This window comes from Psittacula echo (assembly GCF_963264785.1).
Source record: "Psittacula echo genome assembly, chromosome: 2".
Taxonomy (NCBI): domain Eukaryota; kingdom Metazoa; phylum Chordata; class Aves; order Psittaciformes; family Psittacidae; genus Psittacula; species Psittacula echo.
In genome coordinates this window covers 115,333,757-115,351,832 of record NC_137737.1, presented here as the reverse complement: position 1 = coordinate 115,351,832, position 18,076 = coordinate 115,333,757, and the positions used below count along the sequence as shown (strand labels likewise).

Here is an 18,076-nt window from a genome sequence, read left to right as displayed (position 1 = left end):
TCCACTGTTTGACAACTGTGAGAAAATTGTAATATGTAATTGAGATTTCCCATCTTGCACCTTGTGTACATTGCTAAGACGTATGTCTTTTCTCTGTGTACCTTCAAGTGTTCAATTTAATTTCTCTACACTTCTACTATATAGCTGAAGACAAAAAAAAATAATCATCCTCTCCTTAGCCATTTCTACTTAAGACTGTACGTACCCATTTCTTTCTATTTCTACTTGTACATCATATGCTCCATCTTGGAAACTTTCCTCTGGTATGTTAATGTCTGTCTCTTATTGGGATCCCCAAACTGGACGCAGTATCGCAAATAAGGTTTCACAAGTTGCTGTTTAGAGGGAATAGTTGCTTCTATCAGTCTGCTGATTATGCTGTTGCTAATACAGGATAGTATACATGTGTTTGCCACAGTAATACAGAGATGGTAATACTTTGTCTGACGGTTTTGTGATAGAGCCTGTGTCTTCAATGGAATAGGTTTAGTGCTGCTCAAGGGCTGTACTGAAATTGAAATAATACAGCTAGCCTGTTTTAAACAACAGAAACTGTTTGTTGCTCTCTTCCTTTGATGCTGTGTGGAAATATCGGCTGATAACAGGCTGATGGTTTTTGCAGGATGTAGTAGATGTTCATGGGGTTTTTTTGCTGCTGTTGCTGCTTTTTACTCCTTTCTAGGGAATTATTCTCATGAGCCTCTTACAAGTTTCTTGATTGAATGAAACTTGTCTACCTGTTTCATAATTTGTATAGGGAAATATCTGTACTACAAACTCCTGGTTGTTTTCTGGGAGCTGTTTTCAGCTATATTCCTTTATTAAAGTTCACCTGTTCTTAAAGGGTTCATTTGGAGGCAAGAGTAATTTCATCTAGCTGCAGTGGTCTTTTTCTTGTCACATTTCAGTTTTTCACTTCAGTTCTACAAATTGCAACCAAACCCTGTAACAAAAAAGTTTTAGTCACCTTTCTATGCGTGGGGTCTTCCCTTTATTTTTCTTGTGCAAAGAGGAGTTATGAGGCTTATACATTCTTCTGCTTGATCACTGATTTCCAGTGATCAGAAGTTTGAGTGACGGCTTGAGCTCATTATGAATTCAGGCATTTTCATAGGTAAGTTTTCTGCCTTATTCTGGGAGGTGCAAAGATTTTTCCATGATGTTGGTCCAGCACAGTCATTCCTAGCACTTGATGCTGAATAAATTATTGCAGTTCAGTCATTCATGACTGTCTTCCACTTTTACTAACAGATAAGCTTTGACTAAACATGCATATTTCTTTCTGAATCAGTTGTTTTGCATCTTTATCTGATAGTTTTCCTAAAGCCCTTAGGTATACTTAGTTTAGTCAGGGAACTTGCCTGCATAAGATTTCTTGAAGTACTCATTTTGCAGTGTTGCTTTTAGTCAAAAAGGGGAAAATAATACAGGAACTTAGGGTGTGCAGCTAAGGATAAGGTATGAGACCTCATGTGAAATCAGTTTTCACTTGAGCCAGCTAGTTGTTTGAATGTGTTCTTCTCATCCTTAGAGGAGGAAAAACTGTATGTCCTGGAAAAATTTATTTGAACTATGGTGCTTTACTGACATGGTCAAAGTTCCACATTTGTCATTGGTGAAAGTTGGCTTATTTACTGGCTTCTCGTTAATAAGACTGTTTCTACAAATGACTATCTCTGCTTGCTTTTCTACAGCTGTTAGTCTGTTTTGGGTAATCTTTTGTATTCAAATTATGCATTGATTTCATGGGAGCAGCATGCAATGATTGTGCGTTGTGAGGGATCCGGTGCTGGATTCTTACAAATACAGTGCAGAGATTGATGTCTGGACTTGCAGGTACAAAAGCTGGTTTGTCTTTTTTTTTTTTTTTCCCCTAGGTATCCCCAGTGGTTATTTCACTTTCTTAAAATTGCAGTTGTCTTCACTTTGTGCTTGTATTTGTTTTTTAAATTGAATTTATGGTGGTACTTGGAATATTTAATTTATAGATACTACAGTTTTCAATTTTTGCCAGGAACTCAACTCATTAAAACAAAATTCTGGAAGAACTGGCAAAGCTTAGGCTTAAAATGTCACTATTAAACCATTTGATAGTTGATGTTCAAAATTGACCCGCCTTAGAACAGTCTTCATTGAACAAATGTCTTAGTGAAATTTAGTTATGTATTTTAAAGTTGAAAATTTGTTAAAATAGTAGAAATTCAAGGAAAAATATTTGCTTTCCTGATTCAATCTGTATTGAGTGGAGGAAAAAACCAAACCAAATAAATAAGTTTTATTGTTTGGAAAATGCTGAGTTTTAAATTTCTGTAGGATACTGTTTCAGAATTAACTACCGAGTTATTTCTGACTTGCAGTATGATCAATTAATAGCCTGAGATTGGAGGATAGAATAATACCAAATGTATTAGAACACTGTATCTTTTATCATGCATAAATATATCGCTGAAAAAAATTTAAGTTTTTCTCTTCTTCACCCATAAATGGAGACTTGATCAATGAGATTTTCTCATTTACCATATATAATATATATAAAATACATATAAAATAAATAGTGAACTGTGTTTTATTCAGTTCCTCAAACTTGCAGTCAGAGGACTCATCCATTCGGCACATCCTTTGTGTCAGTGAGTATATAGAGATTGGCTGGAGTATTGAAAAAAACCCAACCCAATCAAACCAAACCATGACTAAAACCAACATTGAAGCCTCTGTTTTGTAGCTAATACAGATTCATCTGTCTGCACCATATGAATGAACCCTGTTAGCCTCCAGAAACACTGGTATTTTTTTGGTATTTTTAGTATTGAGGTGATTGATCTCTATCTCTCTAATGTATTTTCCTTACAAGGAGGTGTACACATGCAGTCTCACTATCCCTATGAAAGAAGTTTGAATTTATTATTAAATTGATATTAGTGCAAAATTGATATTAAATATTTCAACAACAAATGAAGTAAAAAATGTTTCAAGGCATACTGTTTTTTGCCTTTTTTTTTCTGGTTGTTGCATATGTTTTAAAACCAACTTCTGATTAACACCAAATGTGTAAAATAAATAAAATCCTATGGAAGTTGAACACTTGCTATAGGATTTATCTATGTTCACTGTAAATTTCAGTTTGTGAATACGAGCCAGTTTATAGCAGTCTTACATTACTTTGAGTATCGTTCTTCACTGCAAAATTGTTTAATGAATCTGTTTTACAGACTAAAGTTCCTATCCTGTATTTATGGAAAATATTCCTAACTCCTAGAATTGTGACTGTGATGTTTTAGAAGCAATCTTCAGCTAAACTCTGCATACTGTATATTTAGATTAGTTGTAGAATTTAATATTTAACTCTTTTGTGTTAATTTGCCATGCATCAGCTCTGCCAGTAGTGTATTTATAACTTTAGGATTGCTAAGAATAGTATAATATAACCTTGAGATGAGAAGAGATCCTTATGGGACTTGTTCTAGAAATGTACCCATGAGATGATTCCCCATTTACAACTACTAGCGGAGAACTTTCTGTTAACCCATTCAAATCCATGTCAATTTTTATGCAATGTGTTGAATGTGCTTTTCAGAAGTCCTGTGAAAAAAGGTGATGACTTGCAGATGAATAACTTCAGGGACAATGATCACTTGGCAGGACCTATTTTCTGTATAGCTGTGTTTGTTGCATTTGAATTTTGCAGGGACCTTGGATTCTCTGATCGGTATTGCTTATCTGAGCTTTCAATATTTCTTATTTTTTTTTTTTTTTTTTACTCCTCTTTCTTTCCTCCCTGTCCTCTACCTTCCTCTCTCTGCCTTCCTGGAAGATCAGTGTATAATGTTTAATGTTGCTACAGCTGTTCTGATGATAATCTTCTCACTTATTCAGTATAGAGGGTGCTAACTCTTTTTGCTAATTGATTTGAATGCTTTCTTGAGGTAAGGCTTTCCTCTGTGTGTGGTTTTTTTCCTTTTTTTTTTCTTGATAAAAACTTATTTTAGAATTAAATTTATGATCTCTAAATCTGTTCATCTTTTCTTTTTCGTCATTTAAGAAATCATAGTTTGCAATCATTGATCTGGTTTTACCTTCAGTTGTTCTGTTGTATACTGTACTACGCTGATTGCTTTTAAGAGCATGGCACATTGTTTTGGCTTTGCTTTGGTGTATGTGTACAGCATGGTAAATTACTGAGCTTCTGTATAAAAATGAGTTTTCTGCTTTTTGTGTGAAGCTAAAGGATGATAAACTAATGTATTGTGAGAACTGCCTTACTTTTTGGTGTACAGCTTGGAAGGAGCTTGATTCTCTAACTGACAGTGGTCTATGAATGAGACCTTTTTCTTTAAAACAGGTATAAATAGTCCTTGGGTGAATATTTAAATAATAGGAATGATGTAAAACGTTGAGCCATTTTACCATATATTTTTTATATTGTAAGAATTAATGCATTCCCTTCCCCTCAATGGTCTTGTTTTCATTCTAACACATAAAAATGTTATTAACTAGTGAGCTATAAAACTGGAGACAAAAAAGTGATCCATCTGACTTTTTTAACATCTCTTTGGAAATACAGGATGATCCCTTTAATGCCCTAATATGCTTTCTCAGAATGAGTTTTAAATAATGCACTAAACCCAAGACTTTTGATGACTGACGTGTGGCCGTGTATCCATGATTGCTGATAAAGAATCTGGATCAATTGCTAGTGAAAATTTGATCTGTATTAGGTATGAGGTTGTGTTCACACTAAAGGTGTATCATTGAGTATGGTATATATTCCAAGGTGTCCTATATGGGTGTGCTGTTTTAGATCCTGCACTGTGCTTTCCATTTGCTTACCTTGTAAACTATGCAACAGTCTGCATAGTACGTTTCTTGAATCAATAGTGCTGTTTCTCTCTTACCATGGACCATGTAACATGAATAAAACTAGTCCTAGGTGGTTACATTGTTAGGTGTTTTCTTTGGTTAAATGTGGAATTTTGCCTTTCTGGTTTATGCATTGCCTTGTACTTTGACAGGAGTGATGGTTGGTACAAATGCAGAGAGATGATAGTGGAAGAAAATCACAAAATAGTTGAGATTGGATAGGCCCTCTGGAGATCTAACCTCCCCTGGCATAGATCCCCTGCTCAAGCAGAGACAACTGGAGCCAGTTGCTCAGGACTATTTCCAAACAGCTTTTGAGTATCTCTGAGGATGGAGATTCTACAGCCTCCATGAGCAACCTGTGCCAGTGCTCTGTCACCCTCACAATTAAGAAGTGTTTTCTGATGTTCAGGTGAAACCTCTTGTGTTTTAGTTTGTGCCTTTTGTCTCTGATCCTGTCACTGCTACCCCCGAGAAGAGCCTGCCTCCGTTGTCTTTGCACCCTCTCTTCATATACATTATATACATATACACCCACCCTTTATATACATTAATATGATCCCCTTGAACTTTCTTCAGGTGGAACAGTTCCAGGTCTCTGAGCCTTTCTTCATAGGAGAGATGCTCCAATCTCTTTGTCTTCTTCCTGGCCCTTTGTATGTCCATATCTTTGTTACACTGTGGAGCCCAGAACTGAGCACAGTACTCCAGATGCAGCTTTACCAGTCCTGAGTGAGGACTGGGAAGGATCACCTCAACCTGCTGGCAACATTGTTCCTGATGCAACCCAGGATGCAGTCTGCCTTCTTTGCAGCAGTGGCATATTGCTGGCTCATGTTCAACTTGGTGTCCACCAGGACCTCCAAGGCCTGTTCTGACAAGCTGTTTTCCAACATGTACTGGTGCATGGCATGGTTCTTCCCCAGGTGCAGGACTTTGCACTCCTCCTTGTTGAACTTCATGAGGCTCCTTTCAGCCCATTTCTCCAGCCTGTTCAAGATTCTGTGGCATATCAGTTACTTATGCCAGTTTTATCTTGTAAATGAACTTTGAGGCTACACTTTGCCCCACCATTCAGATCACTAATGAAGATGTTAAACAGGACTGGACCTAGTATTGACCACTTGGGTGTACTACTAATCACTGGCCTTATATTCATTGGGATAGTGCTCTCTTTAGCTGGAAGGAGGTAATCCTTGAATATTATCCAGCTTTCTTGCTTCCCTCTTCCTTTGAGGGCCTTATCCTGTGCGACTCTTCTGAACAGATCTTTGAAAAGACCAGAGCCTGCTTTCTTGAAGTCCAGGGTTCTGGAGCTGTTTTTCCTCTTCCTTCCTGCCCCCAGGTTCCTGAACACCACCATCTCAAGCTCACAGCAGCCAAGGCTGTCTTTGATCTCCTCGTCGCCAATGAGCCCCTCCTTGATGAGTAGGAGGTCCGGCGAAGCACCTCCCTCATTGGCTCCTTTATCACTTGTGTCAGGAAGTTATCATCAATGCACTCCAGGAAACTCCTGGTCTGCTTTTATGTGTCTTCGTTGTCCCTCCAGCTGAGATTGGCATGGTTGAAGTGCCCAATGAGAACTTGGCTGTTTTCGTATCTGTAGAGGGCATGCTCTACTTGTTTTTCCTGGTCAGGTGGACTATAGCAGACACCCACTATAGTGTCACCTTTAATCCTAACTCATAAATTCCCATTTGGCTTCTCTTCCATCCACAGACAGAGCTCCATAAAGAGTGACTCCCCCTCCTGGTTTTCCCTTCCTATACTGCCTAACCAGCCTGTATCCCTCTACTGCAATGCTCCAGTCATGGGAGCCATCCCACTATGCCTCTTATCCCAATCAGATTGTAGCCCTGGAACTGCATACAGATCTCCAAATCGTCATGGTTATTCCCCATACTGAGTGCATTAGTATACAGGCACTTGAGGGGCACCTCAGCATGTCATATTCATGACAGCATAAGTAAGATGTGTGAAAACTTGTGCCAGGCTCGGGAAGATGGCCAATGATGACAGCTGAAAAGAGGATTGCAGTGGAAGTCATCAAACTCCAACCCTTGGTATTCTGCTGTCAGTTTTCTTCCCTCACCACGCTAACAGAAAAGATGTATTTTTGTTATGTGTCTGGCCAATGTGGATTACCTTGAATGCTTTGTTGCTGTCACTGCTGGGTGGTATGATGTGAGCTATGTTATTTTTCTCAGGTTTTTGCCAACAGACCTGTGCCAGTAGATGAGATTTATTTCTAGGACTAAATTAATATCTTTGATTTTTCCCTGATGCTTTTAGCTTAAAAAGTAATTAATAGGCTATTCAAGCATCTGCTAGTACCTAAGCAGCTGTTGTATGACAGTAGAATAAACTGATCAGGTGTGTACTCCTTTAACTATGATTGTGTTGGAGACCCACGTAGCTGGGGCAAAGAGTGCACAGAAAGGAAGATGTTTTATTGTGTTTACGTATTTGGGTAGAGCTGTATAGTGAGTTGAGAAGATCAACCAGGAAGAGGAGGCATTGGGTTGGGGTAGACAAGAATGGCTTGATGAAAACATGGCAAGGTTAGATCTTCCTGTTAGCAAGAGCAGCTCTTGAATACTTTGGCCGAAGTGGCAGCAGAATTTGCCTGGTGTGTGTTTGTTTGTTTTGTTGCTTTTTTTTTTTTTTTTTTTTTTTAATTCTGTCTTTTCGTAATGTTTCCTTTTGAGAGAAATGTCTTCTCTAGCTTTGTCTCTCACAAAGCTCTTGTGTGTTCTAATTTTTCTCCTATGTCAGAAAGTTGTCCTTCAGCAAAGAGGAGATGCAGATACTTTTGCAGAAAATCTATTTTATCAAGTTTTATGTGTGCATTATCTGGACTATGGTAAGGTTTTTCATAGTAACTTAGAACGCTTATATAGCACTCCTGACTTTTTTGTGGCTTTGATTGAAGTTCTTAGTTCTGTACTGTATCAGGTTCCTAAGACTTCAATGGTAGCATGTTTGAGCAGATTTTTTTCTAATACTCCTTGCGGTGGCTTCTAGAGCAAATCTTTTGTCTCAGCCATTTCAGGAGCAATGCTAGAGCGTATGCTTCTGGCTGTACAGTAATTTCTGTAACTGTGTGTGTAGTAAGTGACATCTGTCTAATTGCTGAATTGTTTGCAATCAATGTGATTTAGTAGCAAAAGAAATAAATTCCCAAGGCTGATGAACATGTAGGTAGAAGAAAAAGCAGTGATCTTTCTCATTAAGAAAAGTGGTATCAAGTATCATCAATCCAGTTTGAAGATAGGGGCTTGTACTGTTGAGGATGAAAAAGAACAAGGACCATTAATGAAATTATTTATGGGCTATCAAAAAGAGGTCTAGGCATGGGTCTCTGGAGACACATGCTTTGGATTTTTGACCAAAATAGTGTTGATAAACATAATGTTTTAGCTGTTGCTGCACAGTGCTTGCACAGCATGAAGGCTTTTCTGTTTCTCAGTCTGTCCCCCACAGCGACAAGTGGTTGGGAGGGGACAATGGGCAAGAGATTGAGAGGGCACACAGCTGGCACAGCTGACCTGTGGTGACCAGAGAGGTATTTCATACCATGTAATGTCTTGCTCAGCAATAAAACTGATGGGTTGTTTTCTCCCAAAGTAGCTGTTGCCTAGGGACTGGCAGGACATCTATTTCCTGGTGGTGAGTTTGGTTGGGTTGTTTGTTTTTGCGTTTCGTCACTTTTTTCCTTCTGATTGCCTTTCCCCCATTCCATTGCAGGGGAGTGAGCAAGCAACTGGGTTGGGGCTTGCCTGCTAGCCGGGTCAACACACCACACTTGATATATGTGAATTAAGGTTATGTTTGTAGAAACCTGCTGATCTGCAGTCTGAAAAGCTCAGGTGACTTTGGGGTTTGCTATCACATTAAAAAGGAGATATAGCACATAATATTCCAGAGTTAACTTGAAATCAGTATTTACTAACTGATTTATATTAAAAATGAACATTATTTTAGTGCTGGAATATGGCGATTTTGAAGAAAACAGCTAAAGAAAAGAGTAATATGTGGGTAAAAGAGAAGGGAGGATGCCAGTTTTTGAAGTTTGCAGAAAGTCATTCTTTGTTAATTAGGAAAATTTTTTCCTATTTGAAAGGCAAAAGTTCACCTGGTTTTACTTTTAGGGAAGTCTTGAATTTTGAAAGCATTTGTTTGAAGGTAAATAATGTTTCTTGAAGATACAGATCAAATTGCTTTAATGTTGATTCCTAAAGGAGAAGGTTTCTTGTGTAGGTAACTTCATATATGAACTCAAGAATTGTACATATGCCCTGAAGTACTTAATACAGACACCCTAAAAAAACCCCAGAATTTGAATGGAAAACTACAAATGTAAGAAAATAATTGGAGCCCTGATGTGCTACTTTACAGTGAATTGGGTTAAAGTTTCAAGAAGTTTTTGTGCAAGTTTTCTTTAAGGGAATCTGAATGTGTTGTCTTGTGTCTAGTCTTGTATCCTGGTAAAAGTCATTCTTGTTGAATTTCCTACCTTTGTCATCAGGCCAAGTTTATAAGTTTTCTGTTTTATTTCTGTTTTCGTGGCCATGGGGTGTTGGGACAACTTCAGGATCCTAGTAGCTGAGTAACTTTTACACACATGTAAATTCTTGTTAACCAAAACAGGTGGTCATGCTGGCCTGGAGTTTGAGAATTACACACCATGCATAGCAGCTGACATGTTCCGAGCTTGTCTTTTAGCTGGTAATCTTGCTTGTTTTAATGAGGATTTCTTTGAAAGCTAGGAGGGTGTCTCCATTCATTTTCTAAAAAAACAAGCAAAAAATTGTAGCATTTGCAAATAATATTCCTTAGAAGGTTATGTTGATGATTGTGTCTCTGTGGGTGTCAGTAGTATTGTTTGCTAATGTGGTAGAATTAGTCACTACATTTTCCTCTGGTAATGACCTAGTCCTTTATAAACATTTCTCTCTAGCTCTAGTCTCTTTGTGTTGTGCTGTAAGAAGATACCAACTGATCTGGAGTTATTTGTGTCATGACACTAGTGCTGGGTCATCTGATGAAGTGGAGTTCTTGAGATAATTTTCTAACTCTCTTTAATCTCTTTAGGCGAGTTTTAGACATTAATCTGTTGGGTTTTTTTGGCATGTTTAGTTCTTTCCTCCAAAGTCTCAGAGCATTTCTTAGGTTAGGATGGTTACTAGTTACAGTGACCTAAGTATCTGCCAGGCAAGTGAGTGCTTAACATAGGTGAAGTGACAGATGATCCCTTTGATCCTCTTTGCTACCTAGAATAAAAACTGTTCTGTAAATGATGTTTGTCCTTCCCTTTACTTTTTGAGCTCTCTTGGTCCTGGATAGACATTTGCTTATTTGGACATAAACGCAGCTTCTTTTTCAAATTACTCTCTTCTGTTTAGAACAAAGAATTGTCTTGAGATCAGGTTTGGGGATTTGAGTGCAAGACTGAGACAGAGGAGTATTTCATGCTATTATTGTTAGTGAGTCACTTAATTACTCAGATTGTTGATTTACTCACCTTTGATGCCTACAATAAATATTTCACATATAATTATCAAACATACTTTAAGATTGGCAGCGATTTGTAGCAGCTGTATAATGAAACAGCTGTTAGGAGTGAATGAATAGCAGTTTTCACTGAAAGTTGTATTAACTAATGAGTAAACAGGGGGATTATTTTATGGGACTCTTTTTTATTGTCTAGACATTTTTTGTCTTATATTTCTATGATGTATATGTAGATGCATATATGAGGGATGTATCTACATTACCAATAAAGATTTCTTAATTGTTTCTTGGCACTGTCAGTTGCTTTTTGTAAGTTAAAAAAAATTAAAGTGTCATATAAGGTATGTATTAAAGTTTTATAATTTGGGGGTTTTATATAGACCTGTGGTTATTTTTTTGTGCTGTCAGGTTTAACTTTTTGTGGATCTTCATCTTGAAGGATTGATGTTCGTTAGCCATGGATTCAGACATAGTAACAAATATTGAACACATTATAAATGGATGTTAATGTAAAATACCTTGTCTTAATTTAAATTCAAAATTTGCTTTTTGTTTTATCAGCAAACACATATCTCTTTATGGTGCAAGCTCGTGGTATAATGTTGAGAGAAAATGTAAAAACAATAGGACACATGATCAGATTGTACACTAACAAAAATACTACACTGAATGGCACAGGTAAGAATATTTCTTCTTTAATTTTTAAAGGAGATTTATGCAGGGGAAAAAAAAAGCCAGACCTTTGTGGCATGTCTTCACTATGAAAAGCTAGACCCAAGTCCTACCTTTCTGTAATAGATGTGAAGGCCAAATAGTTACTATTTAGCAATTCACTTTAGTAGGAAATATTTGTCATAGTTGTAACAAAGATATCTTGGTTTAATTGTTGTACGGTTAGTGCAGTAATTTTTTGTTTAGTTCTTTTTCTTTAATCATGCTGCTAGGAATGTTCTTACCTTCATGATGATATGTTACAAATTCAGTGGATAACATAGTTTCTTACAAAAATCAATTCCTCTTTTTAAGATTATCCTGAAGGAAACAATTCTAGTGACTGTGTTGCTCAAACAACAATGTATCTTCCAGAAAACTTCACTTACTCTCCTTACCAGGCTTGTCCAGAGAAGCTGCCTTACATGAGTAAGTTTTAAACTCACCTTAATGTTTATCCAGTTAATTGGATTGTACTAAAACAAAGTACAATTATTTTTCTATAAAATATCAATATGGGGAGTTAATATATATAGCAGAAAAGAATGAATAAAATGTATCTGAGAATGGACAACAATGCTTAGCAGAATTTTGCATGTAACCATTGCATTACTAAAGCTTTTGGCCTCTTTGCTAATATCCTAGTATGTTTTAAATTTTATTTACAAATTATTTTACTGCTACAAATTCATTATTAAATTGCTTAATTAATATGTAGAAATTGTCTAACTTTATTGCAAGTACCCATTCAGAGTTGCATATTTTGAGGAATAATTAAAAATTTCTGTACTGGAAATGGTAGTCCTAATAGAGTGATTCATGAATCAGAAACTAGTTCTCAAAACTTCATCAGCTAATCAGTATGTGGAATCAATACATGGAAAACTGAACAAGATGGTGCAGTGAAGTGAGAAGTGATAGAGGTAAGAAGGTGCTCAAGCTTTGTCATAATGAATAAGTAGTACTTACATAGCAAGTGGAAAGGTGTGATCCTCAGGAAATTTTAAAATTAAGCTTTTGAACTCAGATGCTTAAGATCCTAAGCTATTAAATGGAACTTGTTTAAGGAACCCTAATTTTATTTGTGTTTAAGCCTAGAATCTAAACTTCTAGCTGTTTTGTTTGACAGTATTTAGTTGCATCAGGGTATCATGCAGAAATAAGAGACTGAATACTTTGGCACCACTGCTGTTTTGGTTTCCTGAGTTTTTATAAAACCTGTAATATTAGAGTTGTAGTAGTAGCGGTATTATCCCAGTGTATGTAGAAGGCCTTATAAGCAGGTATTGCACAGTTAAAACAGTAACACAAATTGAGATGGGAAGAGTTCCTTTATGCGAGTCATTGTCCTAAACTGGATTTAATAATATGGCTGAAATGCTGTTGGCATGGGCTTTTTTTTTTTATCTTAAAAAAAAAAAAAAACAAACCAAAAAAAAACCCACGTTCAAAATCATGTGGTTGTTCTTTCCTATAATATTCTTTTTTTTCCTATAATATTCTTTATGTAAAAAAATAAAACTAAATTATTCCAATAGTAAATATTTTAGCTACTTTGGGTAACATATAAGAAGTTTGAAAAATGTCTCCTCTGGATAACCAGAGAAACAAGAATTATGGTTATGATGATTAAGAAATTAATATAAATCAGTATTTTTAATGAAACTTTCAAGGGCTGAATTCTTTCAGATTAGTTAGTTCAAAACTGTGTTGGCTTCTGCTAAGTTTTTCACGTGTGTATTAATCTGCTCTCCAGGAGTGATGAGGCAAGTACCAAGGTATATTAGTAGGTCAGACCTACTTACAGCACACTAAGGTATCTTAGTGGGTCAGCCCACTTATCACATATTATCTTAAATCATTGATGCAGTTTAGAATTGCCAGAACAAGGATACATTCTATTCTGTCACCCTTGCTATCAACCACTTTGGCTATATGTAATTCTACCAGAATTTGTAGATCTCCATATTGCTGCTCTCTCTCTTCTCTTTCTTCTTTTTTTTTTTTTTTTTTTTTTTTTTAACGTACTTATTCTCTCCTGCTTAATTTAATAGAAAAATTGTAATTTTAATAGACAATAATTCACTAGTTAATGTTCTGCAAAGAAATGTATGTCTCACCCTTTGGTTTTCATGTATACTTTTTTAATCATCATCTGTGTGTTTAATTATAATCTAAATAAAGCTTCTCTGAAGGTTATTTAATGCAATGTAATGTTGTATGTTATTTTGAGATAGCAAGGGAAGAAAGCTTTTCGAATTATGTATATTTTGACGTGCTTAATAGCTTAAAGTTATTATAGAAGTCAACTACCCTTCTTTATGTCAACTTGATGAATTTGTATCATGAAAGGAGTATGGTAAAACTGTGTTTTGTCCCAAATATAAGCACTCTTAAAATAGGACCAGCTAGTGCTAGTGATTTTGTTAGTGACTCAGTATTTCAGTTTATAACTTACTGGTTGAGTACTGCTGTGCTAGTTCATAAACAAGACACCCCTACTTCAAGAGAGAAGCAATACAAAGCAGCTTTAATCAGCATGATTTTAATACTGACTACAGAGGCAAATGGAAAGCAGATTAGTTTTTCAGTTATATGAATTAAAATCATCCTGTTAAGAATTTTTACACAGTCACTTCATGGTTTGTCCAGCAACTGGCTCTTAATGAGCTATAATAAATGTAATATCCAGCTATTTTACTTTGATCACTTCAGTACACTGAGGTTGAATATCCTTAAACCATTTTAAATAGATATTAGAAAAATCTATTTTGTATTTCAAAAATAATAAGTCATCAGTGGAGGAAGTTCTGCTGTCTCCAGAAGTAGTATATTCTACTATTCTGTTCACTGAATAGTTAAGCTTTTCCCAATACTCAACCTGCATTTACTTTTTTCTCTTTTCCCCTACTGCAAGTAAGTTGCCCTTCTTGATGCTTGGAAAAAAGTTGGTTGCCATCTATGTACCAAATTATTCTGTCTTGAAAAGAACTAATGTTTTTGCCAGCCTCTTCCTTTGTAGATAAACCAGTAATTTCAGCCTTTCTAGACTACATAGTCTCTAAAGCTCTTGTCATTCTTAATTTTTGTATTGTAGACTTTCTCTAATTGGATTTCCTTTTGGAGCATCATAACTGGCTAAAACCCTGGTTACCAAACAAGCTAGTAATTACCTTCTCTGTTTTTCATGTAACAGCAATTAATGTATTCCAGAATGAGATTTGCCATTTTGTGCAATTGCATTACAGTTTATTGTCTCATATTAATAGGCAATCCATTATAAACTGTCAAAATATCTTTCTGCATACTGCAGCATGGCCAGGTATTTCCTGGTTTGTGTGTGTATGCTTCATTTCTCCTTCAGTAAAAATCTATATTTTTTTAACAATTTCATTTTGGATTTCAGCATGTATCTGATTTGTGGAAATTATTTGGTTTTCTGATTCTGTTCTTCAAAATCCTTCTGCTTTCTCAGCTTTCCTTTTTTGTGGATTGCATAAATACGCTTTACTGCAGCATGCTAGATAATGAAGCGAGTAGTGAATACTAAGCTCAGATATTTACTGAGATGCCTTCTTTCCCTGCCAGTGACAGAGAAATACTGCTGGTTTCTATTCACCCATCTCCTGTGTACTTTTGATAGTACCAATTTTTAATTTGACTACAGGTAATTTTTAAACAGTCTAGAGGGAATTTCATCATGTCCCATAAAGTTAGAAGAACCTGCCTTATAAAAATACTGTTTTACCTGTCCTCCTGTTTTGTTGGGGTTTTTTTTGGTTGGTTGGTTGGTTTTTTTAATTTAAACTCTGTAAGCGTCTGATCGCGTGTAAACTTTTCTTGGGAGACTAAGGCACCTGAGTTTTTTGCATCACGTGTTATTTGCTTCCTTTTCTGGTGTAGTAATTGACCTTCATTCATCTTTATTTTCCTATTAGATTCTATAAACTGAAAGGCTCTTGTTGCTTTTCTGTCTCTTGGTAGTTGAAATTGATTTGGTGATCTGTTTACTTTTTGAAATTTAATTTGTACATGTTTATACTCTATAAGCTTGTTCTTTGTTGATTGCCTTTATTTCTACTTTTTCTAACATTTCTTTTTCAGGTTATTGAACAGTTTCAAATACAACCATAATGCTAATCCAAGCTTGCTTATTTATTTATCTGCTCTGTAGGATTAGCTTGTTCTGGTATATATTTATAATCTTTTTTCATCAACTGCCAAGTCTCCTTTTTCTTCCAAAGTAAATAAATGACTGTTGAGTGTTCAAATCTGTTTTTAGAAGATATTCTCCTTATTGTGCTGTTCTTGATCCTTTTTTTTTTATAATTTTCCTTTTTTTTTTTATAGTTACTTTCTACATTTAATCAGATCCCAAACTAAAATAGCTTTTTCAGTATTTCTGCCTTCTGAAAACAATAGTTATTCCTAATATACTCCAAATATGTCAATCATTCCAAAAGATTTAGAGAGCTGGTCAATTTGTTGTTACATGAAGCAACCTTTGGACACAAATAGGATCTTTTGAGTGCAGGCACAGGAGAGAAAAGTGGAATAATTTCCTTCCCTGACTTTAAAATTCCGACCCTTCCTGAAAAACTTAAATTTTTAGATAAAAATAAGTAGAATATTTTATGGTGTGTCAGATAACTGTTGCAAGTTTTTTATATGATGATCTAGCTCAGTAGTTGCTGAACAGCAACTTGAGTTTCTGGTTAATTAGTGTTACTCTTTCCCCCAAATTTTCTTGATTCCTTCTGCTTTGGAGGATGTTTACTATGAATCATCATTTCCAGTTTTGAAATCTGTGCACATGTATAAGCTAATGAGCAACAACTCTTAGCTATCAGCTAAGTATTTTCTTATCATAAGTAATAACCTAATTATTTTTGCTACCATATTGAGGTCATTATTCAATATATTACTGAATTCCACTGTCATCAGTAGCCATTTGAAAATGCTTTTTCCATTGGGCTAATTATCAGTTGGAATTCTCAAATCCAAGCCACTTGCTGTAAGTTGGTTTGATGCAGATAGTGATGAATTAGTGGATGAAGGCTGCACATGCAATGCGTGTAATTACTTAGAATTTAAATTGAGGAAGTTTGTTGAGTGTAGTGATGGTGCATTTTCATTTTTTGTGGAAATGCAGGTAGGAAGACACCCAGGATTTGAGCATTAGTTCAGTAGTGCAGATGATGTGGAACTGTTAACAGTGGTAATAGATACAGAATTCAATTACTTTTCATGTTCTATGTCCTCTGAAAGGAGTATTTTGCTGGTAAGGTTTATTGAAAGAATGTTTATATTGGGAAATACTGAAATTCATTCTGTAAAACCTGAATATTAAGAGGATAGTATAAATAGTTTTTATTTTTTATCTGTAGGTAATGTAACTACAAATTTCTTGTGCTATTTTTCTGTGATATACCATGTAATGTTAGATCTGATGTCTTAATTCAAATTAATATTTTTTTTTCTTTAGGAGGCCTTATAGATGTCAATATGAGTGAAATTAGTTTTGATGAAATTCAGCAACTGTTTTCGAAAGATTTAGATATTAAACCAGGAGGACACTGGAAACCAAAAGACTGTAAGCCAAGATGGAAGGTGAGATGCTGTTGGGTTATTTTTGTGATTTTTTTTTTTTTTTCTCTTTTTCTGTTGGTGTATAAGAATAGTTTACCATGGCAAGCACTCAGTCTTCTACTTCTGTGTATTTTAAACAATATGTTGTATACGTATCATGCTATCTGTGCTCAAGAGACTAAAACTTGAAGAAAACTTGAAACGGATTGTCAAGAGTTTCTAAAGCTTCATTAACTGTTGTTAGTAAACATATTACCATATGGATGCAAACTTGTCCTGTGTGTCTGTTGCTTAAAGTATAATTAAAAGCAAGTGAACATAAAAGGGAAGTCTTATTTATATTCTACTCAGATTTTTTTTTTTTTTTAACTGTTTGAGCAAAATTCCAAAATGCTTTCAAACCAGGAATGAAAGTTTAAAACACGTAGGCAATTTAAATGTAAAAGTTGAAAAGCCTGTGTATGCCATGGGAAACTTGATCTGTATTGAAATATTGAAATTTAAAAATGCTAATACAGTAGCTAAATATATATCTAATTTTTTGAAGGTGGCAATCCTTATTCCTTTTCGGAATCGCCATGAGCATCTTCCAATTTTTTTCCGTCATCTGATACCTATGTTGCAGAAGCAGCGGCTGGAATTTGCCTTCTATGTTGTTGAACAGGTAACAGCATTTTCTTGAAAAGTTACTTTTCAAGATTCCTTGCTAAAGGGGATTTGATATTTTTAACAAGATTTGGATGAATCCAGAATTTAAAAATTACTCTGCTGTTCTAATCCTTTGAATGAAAAAGGGAAGTTCAGCTCCATTCCCCAGTTTAAGCAATGGCCAGATACATACTGCTTTTCTTCAAATATGGGCTGATATTTCATAGCTGATAACACGTTGTCTTTGAATCTATTGTCTTTGTATGTATTCAAGGACAAAAAGATGGGGGTACATATGACTAGCGAAGGGTCACTAATGGAGTTCTTCAGTGCTCAATTAGAGGGCCAGTTCTGTTCAGTATACTTATCAGCAATCTGGATGCAGCAGTTGAATGCAACATTAGCAAGTTTGCTGATGATAACAAACTGGGAGGTGCTGTTGACTCTCTCTAGGGGTGGAATGCCTTGAAGAGGGATCTAGATAGGTTGGAGCATTGGGCAATGATTAATTTAACACATCAAAATGCTGGATTCTGCACCTAGAATGGAGTAAAGCTGGGCACAAGTATAAACTGGGAGAGGAGTGGCTGAAGAGCAGTGCTGCAGAAAGGGATCTAAGCCTGCTCATCAACAGCACGCTCAATGTGAATCAGCAGTGTGCCCTGGCTGCCAAGAGGTCAAACCACACCTTGGGGTGCATGAAACACAGCAGATCTGGTCAGTCAAAAGAGGTGATAATCCCACTGTGTCAGCATTG

General features: G+C 35.8%; 1 protein-coding gene across 1 annotated transcript in view; it reads left to right on the top strand.

Moving 5' to 3' along the window:
* Positions 1–18,076, top strand: part of B4GALT6 (beta-1,4-galactosyltransferase 6) — a gene marked incomplete at both ends in the record, with an annotated part of 28,978 nt that overhangs the window by 5,110 nt on the left and 5,792 nt on the right. The window contains 4 exons of the mRNA XM_080611624.1: positions 10,933–11,049; positions 11,398–11,511; positions 16,568–16,692; positions 17,219–17,335. Of these exons, the coding sequence (XP_080467750.1) occupies positions 10,933–11,049; positions 11,398–11,511; positions 16,568–16,692; positions 17,219–17,335 (473 nt within the window). The remainder of the gene's footprint in view (positions 1–10,932; positions 11,050–11,397; positions 11,512–16,567; positions 16,693–17,218; positions 17,336–18,076) is intronic.